The sequence below is a fragment of the Anser anser genome (assembly GCF_964211835.1).
Source record: "Anser anser genome assembly, chromosome: 14".
NCBI classification, from domain to species: Eukaryota; Metazoa; Chordata; class Aves; order Anseriformes; family Anatidae; genus Anser; species Anser anser.
Window position 1 is genome coordinate 3,010,142 of NC_139735.1, and position 17,570 is coordinate 3,027,711.

At 46.3% G+C, this 17,570-nt stretch overlaps 2 protein-coding genes across 6 annotated transcripts in view; one reads left to right on the top strand and one right to left on the bottom strand.

Annotated features, from left to right (window-relative positions):
* Positions 1 to 6,798, top strand: part of TCF7 (transcription factor 7) — a 70,628-nt gene extending 63,830 nt beyond the window's left edge. For 4 of the 5 annotated variants that reach the window (XM_083798922.1, XM_083798919.1, XM_083798918.1 and 1 more), the window contains one exon: positions 1,059 to 6,798. In XM_083798922.1, the coding sequence (XP_083655048.1) occupies positions 1,059 to 1,138 (80 nt within the window). In that variant the 3' untranslated portion in view covers positions 1,139 to 6,798. The remainder of the gene's footprint in view (positions 1 to 1,058) is intronic. The other variant, XM_083798920.1, reaches the window with a different exon arrangement.
* On the bottom strand, positions 6,605 to 15,884 carry SKP1 (S-phase kinase associated protein 1). Its single transcript, XM_083798929.1, has 6 exons — positions 15,480 to 15,884; positions 13,304 to 13,400; positions 10,730 to 10,803; positions 9,388 to 9,531; positions 8,653 to 8,793; positions 6,605 to 7,880 (listed from the first exon to the last, which is right to left on the bottom strand). Exons 2-6 carry the CDS (start codon positions 13,398 to 13,400, stop codon positions 7,845 to 7,847), a joined length of 492 nt encoding a protein of 163 aa, XP_083655055.1. The 5' UTR covers positions 15,480 to 15,884; the 3' UTR covers positions 6,605 to 7,844.
* Positions 15,885 to 17,570: the final 1,686 nt, after the last annotated feature.

Genomic DNA, 17,570 nt, shown 5'->3' on the forward strand with positions numbered 1-17,570 from the left:
GTGTGTGTGCATTGCACTTTGTGCTTGTGTCTCAGCTTCCGAGGAGACAGATCGCAGTGAATGAACACTTCCTGCCCAGGAAAGCCACGGGCTGAAGTGTGAAGGGTGGCACCGTCCTGGCTGCTTTTCCTTAGCCTAGTTAGCAGCTTAAAAGGTGATCGATGCTCCAGAGACAAATGAGTCTTGTGAACGGCTCAGAGCTGCTCCAGCATCCCTGGCAGGACCTCAGCCAGCCTCAGACCGTGCCCTCCGCCAGCCGGTCGCTGGCCTTTTTCTTCCTTCCTCAGGAGCCCGCTGAGTGCTTTCAGCTCAGCCGTGTCACTGAGTCATCGTCAGAGGCAGGAATGAATGTGAAGTATTTGGAGATTCAGAGGTGTTATGAATAGGCTGAGATCAGAGGCTTTTGCTGCAGAAAGAAAAAGAGCTAAGTAGATGATACGTTGCGTGCAAGTCTAGGAAAGCGGTAGGAAATGTGCTACAGGCAAAAACACCCTTAAGACCTTAAAAGTTTGGGTTGACTTGCGTTGCCTTAGGAGGAAAGCCAAAAAAACGATGGGGAGCGCGGTGTCCTGGCAGCGCGTGACCTGGCGCTCCTCCGTGGCTACGTCCCGCAGGGCAAACAAGAAGGGCACGGTTGTGCCGCATCTCAGCGGGGATCCCTGGCACGGCCAGCGCCGTCCGTGCCCACAGCACGGGTGAGCCGGGCCTTGCCCCACCGGGCCGGGCCTTGGCCCTCACCGGGCCTCGCCCTCGCCTCGCCCCGGCCGCGCCCGGCCCCGCCGCCATTTTATCGCCCCCTGGCGGGCGCGGCGCGGAGCCGCCGCCCTGCGCATGAGGGAGCCGGGGGCGGCCACGGGCATCCACGGCCACCGCCACGGCTACAAGCCCACGGCCACCCCAGCACGGCCACAAGCCCACGGCCACTCGGTCATGGCCACCCAGGGCCCCCCCCGCAGGGCCGGCTGCGAGCCCCCCGCCCGCACCGCGTCCCACCCGCCCTTTGGTGCGTGACCGCACGCTCGCCTTATTTACGGCTAACTCTCTTCCACTGTTCTTAGGAGGAAAAAGAAGTGCATTCGGTACTTACAAGGAGAAGGACGCTGTGCCAGCCCAGTTTCTTCCGATGGAAGTGCTATAGACTCCCCTCCCTCTCCCCTGGATGCACTCCAACGCGTACCCTCTGCTTTCCCTTCAGACCAGCCCGCAGCCCCCGCTGCCTCCGCGCACCGAGAGCCTCCCAACCCCTTCCCCGTCTTGGCCCACGCCGGCCCGGCCGCCAGCTCCTCCAGACCGAGCGCCCACCGCTCGCCCCACGCGCCCGCGGAGCCCCCGGCGCCCAGCGTGGCCCCCACGGGGACGTAGCCCCGCGCCCACCCGCCCGCCTTGGCCGAGACACCGGGCACTTTGCTCACTGAACAGCACCGGAGGCCCGTCCAAATTCCCCAAGTTCACTGTCAAACTTGCAAAGTTAGGCGACGGAATGATTTAAGGATGCTGGAAAACTCTTTTTTTGTTGTTTTCTTTTTTTTTTTTTGGGGGGGGGGTGGTGGTTAAAGATAGAAAAGTGACTTAAAAAAAAAAAAAAGGTTTAAAAAAAAAAAAGTATTTGCCAAAATTTCTAAGTGCTGATGAGTAAACAAGCCTTTTGTCCCTGCCCTGTGCTGCTTTTTTGTTTGTTTGGGGTTTTTCTTTTTTTTTTTTAACTGCATTATCTCCAAGTATGGCGGAAAGCAAAGAGGAACCCCCAGCTTGCTGCAGTAGGTGGTAGGTGCTATAAATCTAACACTGGCTTCCATTTCCTGCCTTCTGAGCTGCTTTAAACTGTAGTCAGTCACAGATCTCCCGTAGCCGTTGTACCACGGGGCTGGAAAAGCTGGAATAGGAGCATTTTGTAAAAGCCCTCATGCCCGAAGACTAAATGTAGCGATGCTAGCTCCCTGATCTGACTGACAGAGAAATGAAATATTTAAACAAGTGAGGTGTATTTTTTAAGCTTCGTGTCTGAGGACAGGAAGGTACTGTTTACAGGTAACAGGTCTCTGTGCAGACGTCGATCCCACTAGCAGAGGAAAGCGGGGCGCTGGCCGGGCGCAGCAGGAGCTCGGCCAACTTGAAGTCAGACTGCCGACTGCTGCCCGCGTCGGTGCAGGGCCGCCCTTGCTGTCGTGGCTCGGTCACTGCCGATCTGGACAGGCAGAATTCTCACCCAACGGCCTGGGTGCAGCCTCAAAAAGCCTAACTCTGCAACCAGCCGTGCACCGGCACACGGGAGGAGCACAGCACGTGTGCACGGAGCCTGTGTAAAGCCGTAACGCCCGACAGCCGTACTCGAGCGCTACGCTCCGGCCCAGAGCCTCTTCCTTGGCAAGCAGGGGTGGAGGACAGGCCGCGGTGTGTGCTCTGCCCCCCTTTGGCTCTCCCCTTCCCTGGGGCAGGCCGGGAGCAGAGCAGCACGCTGCCCTGCTCTCTGCTTACAGTCCGTACTTACCCTCTGCAAGATCAAAACCATTTCTTGATGATTTGGTGTAGAACTTTAAAAAAAAAAAAAAACTTATTCACTTATTCTAGCTTTTTCTCAGAGATCTTCCCTCTACCTCCATAACAATGCCAAATATTAATGTATTCTCTCCAGCTTGAAAACATTTACCAGTTTCTGGTATTTTATTTATATGTTGAGCTTGACAAACAAAAACACTGTGGACAGATTCTGATCTCCAAAACCTGATGTAAATCCCAAATTAATCGAAGTTACTGATTTACTTCATGTTTGCATACTTGTCACAGAGACCAGAATCTGCCTGGAATAAATATATTCTAGACTGCTGAAGAGAAAAGTAACAACAGACAGAGGGAGAGGGGGATCTATTTTTTTCTACTTTACAGAATAGGTTTTAGAGTACTGAATGCAAATTATGTAGTAATATTATTGTAGAACTGCAAGAAATTTAAGATGACCTTTATAATGTAAAAATATTTTTATATTTTTTTCTTAACACAAAAAACAAAAACCCTGATTTTTTTACATTGGACTAAACAACTTTTTAAGCAAGTTAATGCATCAAAGATTGAAAACTTTAAAAAAAAAAGATTAGTCTGTAGAGCGTCTTTGGGTTTATTCCCTTTATTTAGGTACTTTTGCTTGTAGTAGTGTAGACATTTTAATTCCAGTTTTAGTTTAGATCTAAACCTATTGCTTAATTCCTCTCCTGTGTAAATGTAACTTCAGAAGCACTGAATGAAAGCTACGTGCACAAACCTGAAAGTCATTTTAACCCTTAGAGAAGTGACATTACCTGAAGTGCCTGCCAGCTGAACTTGGCCGTGTACTTACGGCACTCAGAGGGTTAATTACATAGCACTAGATCAACACACGATCTGCTCAGTTTTAAATTATTTTAGCAAGCTTAGACAACAGCATGGTCCAGTGCTCAACAGAGGAACTCAGCAGACTATTCCCAGAACTGACATAGATTCTTCTTATATATATAAAAAAAAATCTTTAAAAAAAAAAAAAGCTGTGTCTCAGCTGACCGTTTTTCATTGAGACTCTTCGATGTAAGGTGCTGTAGAAGTGTCAACTACTGTAAAAGCCACAGCTGACAAATCAGCCACACTGAGCCCATCAGTGGCCTAGCGTAACTCAAAACTGGGCGTAAAGCTGGCATACCGTAATACCTGATCGCTATTTTGTGGTCGGATAAAACGTAATTTAGCAGCGAAGCAAAGACGGGTATGAAAAAAAAAAGCAGATGTGTTTAAATAACACCAGAGGAAATTTAGGGGAAAGTCCTGAACAGTATTAAACTGCGCATCTTGACCAAGGACCGAGTAGCACTGGCATGCCCAGAAGAGCCGTCATTCATTTCAGAACTCGTTAGGACTTTCACCCGCTGATTTCAAGGCTACTCAGGGCCCCTCCACGGCGTTTGGGCTGCCTGCCTTGGTTCAGGGCACGCTGACCAGGGAAAGGCCCCTCTGTATTGCAGCCTCCGCTCATCACGTTTATTCCATCCGATTCCTGCAAAGTCTCCTTGGTGCAAGCTGCTGCTCCCCTCCTGCAGGAGCCTTTCCCTGTTCGCGCACAGCGCAGGCGCAGCGCGTTTCCTCAGCCACGCAGACGGAGCGCTTACACTTACACTTCTTACACCCCTTTTCTGACCGATGCCCCAAAACGGGGCTCGCTGACGTCGCGTCGTGCTGGCCCTGCGCTCTGCTCTGTGCGTACAGCTTTGTCGCCAGACCTTACCCCTGTGGCTTCAGCTACTGCAGTATAAACACGATTTCCACCTGGTACACCGTAACATCTTCAGTTTATACTGGTCTGAGAAAATTTAATCCCCCCCTCCCCAAGACATGCAAGAAATAGACCTGTAAACTGCCCATTTCTGAGACAAAACAGCAAGCATGAGCAACTTGTGTTACGTGCCCTACGGTTAACAATCAATGCCAAAACAGAGCTACTTTTATTAATACCAAAAAAGTGTCTTTAGAACTGCTATATGAAGTGTTATTATTTTGTGTTAATGCTCTTTTGTAATAGAAGGAAAACTTTGCCCTTAAGTTTTTATCGCAACAAGATTTTTTTTTAGTTCTTTTACAGCAATTTCAACTTTTCTTGAAATACGCATTTGAATTCCTGAAACCAGTTTGAATGTAGAAGTCATGGAAATACCACTTCATTAAGCCAAGTAAAACCACTGTATGTATGTAGCAGGGATAAATGTTTTGCAGCTGTACTTTCATTTGTCCAATGATTCTCCATCATTTGTTGTAATTTTTTTACTTCACTGAGTTTGTATTTTTTGGCTTTTATGTTCAAAATATGTTTATAGCTTTATAAATAAAGTAATTGCCAGACTGGCTATTCAAAATAGGCCACTGGAAGTTATAAACCTACGAAGGCGTCAAATAATTATTTCTTGGAACTGAAGAAGAATCTTGCTTTTTTTTTTTTCAGCATTTGTACGTTTAAATACTTTTTAGAATAATTGCCAATAGTCTTCAACAGAGGTAAGACTGAAATTGTAAACCAAGACTAAGGAAATGTACGTTTTACATAAAACGATCACTACAGCTGACTTCCTCCCCACAGGCCATTTAATCACTTTTGCCAAGAGCAGCTCTCTGATTAGGCCATGACTTGGAAAAAAGATTAATAAATTCAGGCAGCACCATACAAGTTAAACAGCAAAATAAAGCTTGGCAATGGGAAAGTTGGTCAGTGTCTCCCTTTCAAAAATTCCAAAATATGCAGCCGGCGTCTCTTACAACAGCAGGCATCAGGTCCAGCTGGAGAGGGAAAACCCACGTAGCAGCGGCACCGTACCCCAAACTATCTCGCAGCACCTTCGTACAGAGGCCGGTTCTCTATAGCCCAGCACTAATTGCTCGAATGGATGAGACAACTGAGAGGTTGGACGTTCAGAGATTAAAAAAGGCATTTTCTCACTGACATACACATCTGGCAGCTACAGAATTTGAATGAAGTCTGAGACAGTACTACAGGGCAATTCCAGAGAAAATAAGTTGTATGGAATCCTAACGACCTGGCCTACTAAGAATATTAAAATTTGTCACAGCTCTATAAACCTCTGAGCACAATAGCCCTTTGTTGTGCATGCTACTCTACTGCCACAGTTGCATGAGTTGCATGTGCACTGCTCTTATCAGCAGCCCTCTGGCACGATTCCGGAGCTTCAGCAAAGGCCACAGTGGTCAAATGCTTTCATGGTGAAGCTAAGGGGTTATTGCTTAGGCAAGCTGTCTTAATAATTAGCAAGTCTTGCCACAGGTGTGTTTTGTGCAAACAAAGTACAAGCAGGGTTAACAAGGAAGACAAACTATGCCTCTGTCTCTTCCTCACCCTGCAGCACAGTGAGGCACCGCATAGGGCAGCGGCTGCCAACAGACATCGATCCTAGCCCGATGACCGGCACCCAGAGGAATCACACGTAGGTTTCTACCTGAGAGCACAATTACAGTACCAGGCTTCTGTATCAGAAGCACAGCACTCCAGGGATAAAACTCGGGTGATCCTGGGACACTAGCTTCATGCACAGAGCTGGATTTGTTTCCTGAAAGAACCCAGGTTAAGCTGAGTATTCAACTACAAGAACTGTTATCAGAAGCTTTTCTCTAGTAGTACTTTGAGTCATATTGTTTGCAATACAGGATGCTGGGAAGGCTGCTTCATCCATCCAGATCCGCAGCGCTGGAGGATTTTATGCCCACTGACAACACCATCGCCAGCACAGATGCAGGCCCAGCAGCCTTATGAATAAGCGTGTGACCAGCAACTGCATCCACAGCACGGATTTGAGTGCTGCTTTAGACCAAGTTATGAATGCTTTCATTAATGGCCACATCAAAGCAAGATTACCTAAAAAGCTGGTAAGCCATCAAAAAAAAAATCCATCTGGATTTAGCTCCAGACATAATTTGAGTCACCCACTGCGACTGACTAGTGACTTGCATTATAGTCATTTAAAACAGATATAAAGATTTTATTTCAATTAGCTGCTCCCTCAGTACTATTATTTGTATACTCAGTAGTAAGTGACACTAGGATTGTCTGGTTTCAAATAACTAGAACCATTTGCAAACAAAAGTTTAAAAGCCCTTTATTAATTCAGAAGTGAAACACATTTAAAGTGAGTTAAGTATGTTTATTAAGGTTCATTCTACTCTAAGGTTTATACAGAGAATGGAATGCAATACAAGCTAAGAGCACACCTCAAAGATCTACCACACAACCATCCCCTACTCCCTATAAGGGAACTGTAAAAAAAATAATAAAAATCAGGAAACCAGTTACTGTTTAACTAGTTGCAAGTGGCTTTGTCCAAAGAAGTCAAGCTTGATACTGCATTAGCTTTGTATGCAATAATTAAGTCTCTACAAGCTGAAGTATCACATACAGAGGCAAAAGGATTTCCTGTGGACACATGAAACCATGTTTTAAAGAGCTACATCACAAGGACTGTTTAAAATTGCCTAAGAACAGCCACTAATGGCATGCACAGGTCAATAATATTAACTTTGGTAATGTCAGTCATTTTTGGTCAAACCTGGATTCCACTTTTAGCGAGAAGTATAAAAACACACCTGTCCTGTGCATAAAGCAACACACTCTCCAATTGCTAACAGCTAGAGGCAGATCTTCAAGACATGGTTGAAGTATTCCAATGTAACTCTCAGGAGCTTGCTTAGCCCTAGATTACACCTTACACTAGTCTATCAGGCAAGACTAACAGGACAAGAAAGTGGACAGATTTTTTTTCTTTTTTTTTTTAAATGCAGAAGAACAACCTTTAAAGTTATATAGCTTTAAGTAATACTAATATTCCCAAAATGCTTTCAGAAGAAATCAGCAACTTTTTTTTTCAAACTTCACGTAGCTCCCCAAGACACATTTTAGGTGTTTTTTTTTTTCCCTCTCTGAAGCTATCAATACCCTGTAAGTAAGTGTTTTGTTCTTGAGGAAGAAATCATGGGTGGTTTTATTTACAATGGTGAAGTCAATGCTTAAGATTGTAACTGGACTTGGAACAGTTAAAAAGCATAATGAAAATGACAACCTTAAGTGCTACTTCCCATACAGAATCCACACTTAGATCAGTTTTATTCATTGCAGAGTAAAGTAAAAAGACATCCAATTACACTAGTAAAAACTCAGAAGATTTAAATTTATACTCAAAAAAACACTACACATGCAAAGGGAACAATATCCTGCTAACACAACTTCATTTGCTGCTGCATTTGTCTAATATTAACAATTATGAACAGAGCAGTGCAACTAGTATTTGGAACAATCCTTACAGTGTTCGAGTGTCAGGCACAATACTTCACTTCTCTTCACACCACTGGTTCTCTTTACGTACCTGAAAGAAGAATTTAACCGTTAATGCACTGAAGTTTTACAAGTTAGCTGCAAATTCCCATAAGCATTCAGGATTGCTTACTGCAGAAAGGCACGAGCTTGGAAGCAGCTTCCCTTATTCATGCACAGTTTGTAACCAAGACTTCTGAATTGACCTGTTTATCCATATAAATCAACGAACTTCTCGTGCCTAGATTTGATCAGAATTGAATTGTTTCACCAAGTAACGCAAATGGACTGGCTTAAACCTTAACTGCTCGCTTCATGACACAGTACCGCAGACACACTAAAGCATACAATTCACTGCCCTTGCATTTAAACAAGGTATCTTGGTCTGATCTTTCCCAGCTTAACCATTTGGCACTTCATTTGTTGTTGAAGCTCTAAGGCGATGAATTAATGACTTAGAGTTGGGAATCTAAGCACCTTACCTTTCAAGCCGCATGCAAAAACACACCAGCAGCAGCACTGTTACTACAGCTCCACAACCGCAATCTAAGACTGCCATAAGCAATCCTACTTTCTTTCTCACAAGACACACATCTGAGCTAAGAAGTCAACACGCTTTCTGGCCTTCTTCGAGCAATGGGCTGCCAGCACTGTAGACACTGGAAGGTCTTTCACCAGTAGCAATCCAATTAAGAGTAGTTAATGCATTAGTTTACATTTATTGTTAATAACCAGTCGGTTGCATCACGCATGATATTATGAAACACTGCACATTTGATTCAGTAGGAAAAAAGCTAAATTATAATTAAACCCAGATCAAGTACCTGTGCTTCTTCCTCTTCAGTGAAGTCATTCTTAATATTGAATGTCTTGCGAATTTCTTCTGGAGTTTTCCCCTTGATCATGTTTGCAACTGTCTTGCATGTGACATCAAGCAAGCCTTTGATGTCCAAGTAATTTGCAGCCTGTAGAAGAGTTTCCAAATTTAAAGCCTCAGTATCATTTGTCTGCCTCTGTAGATGTACTACCAAAATTCTGCTTACAGCACTGTAAAATGCTGTAACCACAAACACACCATCTCCACTTTGACAAGCTTCTAGCTAGAACCTTGAAATAACAGTACCTAAAACTTACTTGCCAGTTAACTTGCTGTTAACTACCTAAGACAAGTACGACTGTGTCACAATACCACAAAAAGCACAAATTTTTAAAAAATAAAGCTAGATGAGTATAAATGGAGTACTGGAGATCTACAAACAAAGTAATAAGTCTTTAGCCAAGACTCAAAAGCTGCAAAAGTGAAAAAAGACAGCTGGAGGGTCACAAATGCACAAGAGGACAGGAACTGGTAGGTGAGCAAGTATAAACTGGTGCCTAGCATGAGGTTAACGTTTTAACATTCACCGATTTCACCCAGTAGTAGTTGCCAGAACTACCTGCACTACCCTCGTTTCCCCCCATGAAGAAGTTATTCAAGCAGCATAAAGCCTGTATTTGTAAACCACGCGAACAGAGGGCACTGCACAGGCACAGTCTTGACGCTTCAGGAACGTACTTACCAGGATAAGTTCAAAAAGTGTTCCTTGGTCTACTTTCAGAAATTCTTGATCCCACACAGGGATGTCATCTGTTCTTTTCTCTTTGTTCTCATCATCCTCAGGAGGAGGTGGATCATCTTTGTGATGGGTGCACCACTGAATCACCTAATTATAGTTTTGATATTAATTTTTTTATCCGAGTGATTCTTCTATTAGACCCCAACTCTAACTTAGCTTCATTTTAGAAGAACTGTACCTTCTCCTCTACCTTATATTTTCTAATATTAATCTAATGGAGCATGTTCATATGATTCATCTTAGAAGAATCAATTCCCAATCCCAGAGTTCAACAGCCTTCAAGAAGGCCACTTGAGACAGTAGCTAGTAAATTAAATACTCTGGATCCTAAAAGGCAGCTCCTGGTATTAACTGTAAGCCCTGAGCTAACACACAGAACTGTGCAGAGAAAACCAAAGCCTCATTTCGAGGCTTTTGCACTATTTGAAGAACAGGAAAAAAACGTAATTCATACTGAACAGAACACTATAAACGGGAAGAGCATGGAGAGGTACTAGCTACCAACAGGACGTGTTCACCACAGTATGGACTTTACCCAGAAAACAAAACCTTGCATGTTTCCAAAGTGTTATTTTAAATAAAATCGAGCACTATCTCATCACCCAGACAATTAAAAGGAATAGGTGTCTACTGCAAAGTCCTTTTCCATTCTGCCAACCCAAAATAATTCCAAAGTTTTAAGTTAATTACGCATACCACTGGGAAATAATTCCTAACCCTGTACTAACCCCACAGCCCAGCATTTACTTTGGCTCAGAGTATCTCAAGACACAGCAACACGCTTTTTCATTTTTCTCATTTGACCCAATAATAATCACGGTCTATTATTAAATGTAACACCAAGTGTGCACGGTGTCTATGAAGCACTTCAAGTGCCACGCAGCACGGCACCCGTACAACATGCTTACTGTCACCAACTCCCACCACTGCCTGTCCCTTCATCCTTTCTCCTTCCATTTGGATCTCATGAACAGAAGCTCAGTGCACAGCACCCAGTTAGAATCAGAGCTTTAAAGCCACAAAATGCTAGGATGCACAGATGTCAGGCACCACCTCATCACCGCAGGAAGGAAGCCTTCCAGAAGGTCACTCCTGTAGGTCTGCCATTAGCTGCCAGCCTCAGCCCCGTTCTCAGACAGCCTAGCTGCCTGGGCTCACGTACCTCATACTGCTTAAGCTTGTGCTAACACATAATAAATGCTTTTTTTTTTATGGTACATATCTAACTCCATCACTAATTCCATATTCCATTACTGGTATATAACTGCGACTTTCAGCATCTTACCTTTTTTAAAATAGCTGCATTAACATTTGGAAGAGGGACTGGGTCATCGTCACCTTCATCATCCATTCCCAAATCTAAAAAAGGAAAGATGACTAAGCAATCGGCAAACAAAAGAATTGATCTTCTCCAAACTGGGCTGCTCCAACAATTCTCCACTGTTTATCAACACTGAGGCTGACTGGCCTGGTAGCAAAGGATCTCTAACTGGTTAAGCCAGAAACTTGGATATTTTCAATGGGGCTCTGCAGAGCTTTGGCTGCATTAAACATACCAGGTTATACCAACCTTTATACTTAACCTTTAGGTTAAGTAACTAATAAGACTGCCTCAGATGAGATGCCGATATACTTTGAGCATGGACAGTCAGTTAAGCTGTCCGTTACTTGTTTAGAGCAGAACCTGACAGTTTTGTTCTGGGAATGGAACATGTTAAAGAACCCGAAGAACAGTATTTATGTATTTTTACCACTTTCAAGATCTGAAGGCACAAGTTCAACCAAATTGTTCCAACTGAAATCCCCGATTCAATTTACTATTAAGAAAGAACTTAAACCTCCTGTGGTAAGCACAGACGATGTTTTGTCTCACACAGCAGCAGTAAATACCGCAGCCATTGAGATGCCAGTTAGCTGGCCTCTGAAGCACCTGCATTGATTCTGAGCATGCAGATTTCTTTGGCTGGTAAGACAGCAACACAGATCCTTCAATTAAAGAAAACAAATACGCATTTACAGCACAAAGTTTCTGATAATCACTGTTTTAGAAGCCTGTCAACATGAGCATGACAGAATCAGATGGTTTGTCACTTCATCCCTTGATGCAATTGAGGAGTCAAAGTCAAAATAAGACAATTAAAATTTGGACTCTTTACACAGAACAAATACCACGTTAGCTCTGAATAGAGAATAGGCTTTTTTTTTCTTTATTATTATCCAACAGCTGGATGACACCCTGGCTCTCACAGATCAGCACTGTTCAGCTACGTAGCTGAACAACACAGGCCTTTACTCAAGCACAGGTGAGCCAATTCTACATCGTCAAGGAGTTTAATTTTTAAGAACAGATGACTGTGACACCATCACTGACCAAATCTGCACACAGTTAAAACAGCATGTACTTCTGTATTTAGACAGGTCAACTACTGTCGTTAGGGGGATATCAGTTAGTGCTACTTTTTGGTTAGATTAACTAATTTCATAGGTTCTGAAACCAAAATATTGACATTAAAGGGTCCCGCATATATTACCAGTTACTGGAAACCTCAAACGCTTCCTTTGAAGTTGGTAGCAGATACCAGTGTCAGAAGTGACCGATTGGGCTGCCCAAAATTGTTGGTACAGGGAAATAACTTGAGCAGTAGCCCAACACCGGCCAACTCTGCTCAACTCATCCCCACCCCTCCAGAACTGGGATTTCACGCTATCAGAAAATTAACACTTCACTGGTGGTCTCATGACACCTGATGCAACCCCACCTTCCAGCTCCTTCCCCTTCATTCACAGCACCAGGAATACAGAGCATTTTTTTAAGAACTGGTGATGCTTAACCATCCGTACTGCGAGGCGCCTTTTATCTGTGCTAGGGGGCTGCTTCTTGGTCAGCCGGGTAGGGGGCCGGCTGGCAACACTTGCCACACGTAACTTTCATCCACACGCACGTGCCACTGAGCGCTGGCAGTGACACAGCGTGCGCGTGAGGAAACGGGAAGGAATGATGCTCTCCAGCGTATTCCCACCGACTGCTGGGTTTCTTGCTCACGTTGCTTGGATGTTCAAAAGCAGCTTATTAAGCAGAAGGAGCGTTCAATGGTTGGAGCATTTCAACCTTGTTGTTGTTGTTCTTACGTATAAGGTGTCACAGCCAGCCCAAGATTCATACCCAAGGACATCATTTTAACTACATCTACCGAAAGATTGTTTCTAAGTTAATTTGTGAATACACCCAAAAGCTAGAAAAAAAAACAGTAAACAATGAGGATTTGCACCAGACAGATTAGACACAGCTTGCTCTGTATCCCAGCCATCTGGCGATTTCCCCTCCCCCACCAAGAGCTCTTTTGTTTCAAACTCATATCAGCAAGAGATCAGAACCAAGTATTTACCCCACCTAATTTCACTGCATAAGCTCACAATATATATTTCACTTCAGACCTTTATTCGGTGCATTAGTTTCTGATCTCCCACCCCATTTAAGGAAACGCAGTTATGGAGTACGAATGGTTTGCACGCTAAAATAAAGTTTGTTTTTAATACATAGTAGAAGTTCTGTTTGCTTACTTTCACAAAACTGAAGTAGTCTGTAAGCAAACTGGGGGGCTTAGATTTTTATCAGCCTCACTGGAATTGCTCTTAACAAGTGGACTGAACTTCAAGCTTTTTGAGAAAGCGCATTCACCCAAAACAGTTTAAGCTACAACAGCAACTGCTCCAGCTGTTCTGCCATGAGATAGCAAGCTGTTTCATGGGCTGGGAACCCTTCTTCAGCACCGTACCAGTTTGTCTCCTCTGGTCACAATTCCTGCGCAGGAAGCATTCCTGCATACACTGCTACCTCAGCACGAGGCTCCGCTCTTACCTTCCAGCATAGTCTTTATAGTCACAGACTGCTTTGCAATTTCAACATCAACTTCAAAAATCTCTCCATCTGAACTCTGGAGTTTAATTGAAGGCATCTATAAGAGAGGGAAAGTTATTTTCACACAATATCCAGCAGACATTGCAAGTTTAGCTGACTCAAATACATAAGGTACCTTCATTATTTACATTGCTTCTGAACAGCAGCAGATAACCCCGTGTCACTTACAGCACACCCAGGTTATGTGCTGCTTGAATCAACAAGCCTAAATTCATTAATCCTGATGTTTAAGAAGGACTGATAGAAGGAAACCTACCACCAATTTAAAAGAGAAGAGAGGGAACATGTTTTTGATTATTTTTAAGTTGAAACCTCAAGATAAATATAAAATTGATTAGTCAGTAGTGCTTTCTTAAAAAATGAAATGCAACACTAGAGCTATCTCTCTCTTGAAATAAGCTTACAACGACAATTCCAGAACACTATTTGTCTTCAAATCCAAGCAACCACTGCGCATTTCTACCACTACAAGGAACAAGATCAGCACTTAACACTGCTCTTACACAGTAGGAAGTTACATCAGCACTTTATTAGCATTAAGAAACAGTAAGACAAGCAAGTATTTAACACAGGTAAAACAAACAAACTTTGTTTTAATAAAATTTTTCAAACAAGATAAGACCTAAAATACAAGCAGCAGTAAAGATATCCTAGTAAGTAACAATCAAAATTTACAAGGAAACATCTTTCCAGCTACTTAACCCCAAGCCAGAAGTAAGGTACTGGTGCCTAGCAAGCCACTAGGTCACTGCCTCTGTCCAAAACCACACTTGAGGTCTGCGTGGGTATCACTGTACTTGAACCAACTGACCCAAAAGACATGACAGACCTAACTGCCTGGCTGAAGAGCTTTATAAATCAGTTCTTAGACTAGTGCCATGTGTTATAATGGCTCTACCATTCAAAATATTTGCTAGGAGCAGACCACTGCAAGTTTCAGTTTTTCCTCCAGCTACCTGTTTGAAAAATCTCTGCAGCACATACTCCTAAACACAGCCTGCAAGGCACTGCAGAGGAAAATCCCAGTGTCAAAGAACTTCAAATTCCTTTCCAGATGTACTTCCCCCCTCAAGCTTACCACCCCTGCATGCTACCTCCTTGCAGTGGTACCCGAACTACCAAAGGCGAGCCAGCTGCCCCACTTGGAGCAAACTTCCACCAGCCCTTTCTGAACGCCTCCCACAGCTCATCGCCATGGCTCAGCCTGACAGCACTGCAGCAAACCAAGTCCAATGGAGGCCAGCCAAAGCACGTTATTAAGCAGCCTGCACCAGCCCGGAGTTCTCCTTGCTTTAATTTCCATTTGGCAGAGCAAGGAGGTAGTTAATGTTTACGCGGCAATGTAACCCTATATGACAGGGCCGCTGCTAATTGGGATTGGCGCTTTGGAGGGATGCAGCCATGATTGTTGCAGAGATATGCATACGTATGTGTGTATGTGGATAAATATATGTACGTACACTTGCACAGACACATATGCGCATGGGTATGTAAATATGTACGTGCATGCACAAACATCCACAAAAATAAATCGAGGATTAACGCACGGTTCCGAGTCAGCAGCTTGAAGACGCCTGGGGGGGGGCAGGGGGGACCCGAGCAGACCCTCTGGACGTACCCCCGGCTCCTGCAGCCACGGGCCGGGAGCAGCGCGCCCCCGGCAGCCCTCCCGTTACATAACGCCGCACAGCCGCGGGGCGAGCCCGGCCCTGCAGCCCCACGGGGACCGGGACCGCTTCCCCCCCCCCCCCCCCCCCCCAAGCCCCTTCCCCTACCACCGGGCACCGAACCGGGCCGAACGCCGCCCGTTGAGCTCCGAGGGGCGGCCAGGCGGGGAACCAGGCCCCGCAGCCCCGCTCCTCGTTCCTTAACACCCCCCCCACCCCCCCAACCCCAGCGCCGGGCCGTGACAGGGCCCAGAGACCCCGGGAACCGCAGCAGCGGCGCCCGGCCCCCCCCATCCCCTCACGGCCCCCCCCCGTCCCCTCACGGTCTCCCCCGTTCCCTCACGGCCCCCCGAGGCCGCACCGCCCGCCCCACCGAGCGGAGCCTCCCCCCGCCCGCCGGTTGCCGCCTCAGGGCCCGCCGCCCGCCCCCCCCAGCCCCGGGCCCTCACCGCGAGGCGGCGGCGTCCGGCGGGCGCTGACGGGAGCTGGCGGCGGCGGCGGCGCTCGGGGCCCGGCTGCGGCGGCGCTTTTATAGAGGGGGAGGGGCACTGGGGGGAGGGGGAGAGGACCCCGCCTCGCGCTGCCTCGCAACTGCCGGGCTGCCCGCCGCGAGCGCCTGAGAGAAACGCCGCGCTGCCGCTGGCTGAGCGGGGCGGAGGGAGGCTGAGAGAGAGAACGGTGGGGTGCGATGGGGGTGTGCGGGTGGGAGAGGAGCGAGGAGGCGGCGGGGAGGGCGGAGAGGGGGCCCGAGCGTTTTTCAGGCAGCGCGGGCGGCCGCGGCGGGCGCCTCGCGGGGGTGGGGAGGGCCCCGCGGGACGGTGGCTGCGGCGCCCCCCGGCGGGGCCGCGCTGAGGGGCCCGGGGCGGCCCCGCCCCTTCCCCCCCCCCAAAAATCCCGTCAGGAGTCGGGGGGGGCCGGGCCCGGCCCCGCCGCTTGAGGCCGCGGTTGGGCCTCACATAAATGCTGTGTTGTGGTGTTATGGCAGCGTTTGTAGGGCGCTCGGGTGCCCAACGAGTATTTGTGGTGTTAGGGCAGCGAAATGACAGCCGTGCCCCCAGCGCGCCCGCTAACCTAAACACACAGAGTCCCTCGCACAGAATCTCGCTTTGTTCACGTCAAAGCGGGGACGTCAGTGCAATGAAAACACCAAGTCTTCGTCCTTCCCTTGTTTTTCCACCTTCACCTGAGTGACACAGCCCCCAGGGCAGTAACGTTACAAGCATTCAGCCACCACGACAGCAAGCACTAGAGCTCAAACCCTGCAAGTATTCAGCACAAAAATCCAACCCTACAAGTATTCAGCACAAAAGCACGAGGAGCAGGTTGGGTTTCAGCTCAGAGCACAGCCAGCTCCCCGGAGATGGAAGCCGCACAGGCACAGGCTGCCAGCCCGGCGCTCCCGATGACGAGGCTGTTCCGCACTGGGTCACGTCACTTAAATCGGTTTCTGTATAAATTCCAGAGAACTGGGGGAGATGACTGCCTGCCTGCCTGAAGAATCTCGTTTCGCAGGCTTGGGGATGCTGAGCAGCTCATTAGTTACAGCATACTCGAAAATGACCGAGCAACCTGACCTAACTTGGAGGGAACTGAGAGTTAATCCTGTGTGGAGCAGGAGCGTGAGCATCTGAAGGGGGCAGGCGGTGTTTATACAGCAGGCTTCTCTGCAGAGGTTCCTCCAACCTTCTCTACAGAGGTTCCTCGGAGATACTGGTGTTTACAATTTATTAGGGCCTAACTATCTTGTATATGTAACACAGGCTTATATATGTTGGGTGTATTATGTGTGAAGCCTCCAAACTATGCCTAATGTGACCTTGTACAGTCAGCACATTTACCTCTTTCCTGCTAAATCACTCCACCTCATGCTCCAGTGTTGAGAACAACATTCACTCTGTTAAAAACAAACAGACAAACACACTGCCTTCACTTTCCTTAAATGTGCTTTTTTTATTTATATTAATACTCGCTGACTTAGCAGATCAGATGATGACAGAAGGTGGCCTGTGGAAAACATCTGCAAATCCTAAATCCCTTTTCTCCATGTTGCCAGAGAGCAAGGTTTCTGATTTTTGGCCCATGATCAAGCTCCCTCAGACTGCAAAGCAGAGGCAGTAGGAGGGTGGGTTTTGCTCTGCACACAAGACAGATGCAATACAATCTAGGAACAGGCAGAAAGCAAAATTCCCCGCCTAATTATGACCTATGTGTCAATTATAATTCAAAGCAATTGAGCTTTATACGTGATACAGTTCTCTAAAGGTGTCGGAGAAAATTCAGTCCACACTGGACTTTATCTGTTGAATTAGTAGTCTGGGAGAGTTAAAGCAACAAAAACACCACACACCCTAAGAAGTGGCAGACGTCTGTCACAGATATTCTGTAATCACGTGAAAGCCACCTCCCACTGCGCCCTACATATCATATAATGAACCTCCCGAGCTAGTCTGGATGCTTTTTGCTATCTTTGTCATGAAAAAGCAGCTGCTGTGGAGGTGATAGCCAAAGTCCTGGAAGTCAGGCAGTATTACTAACACAAA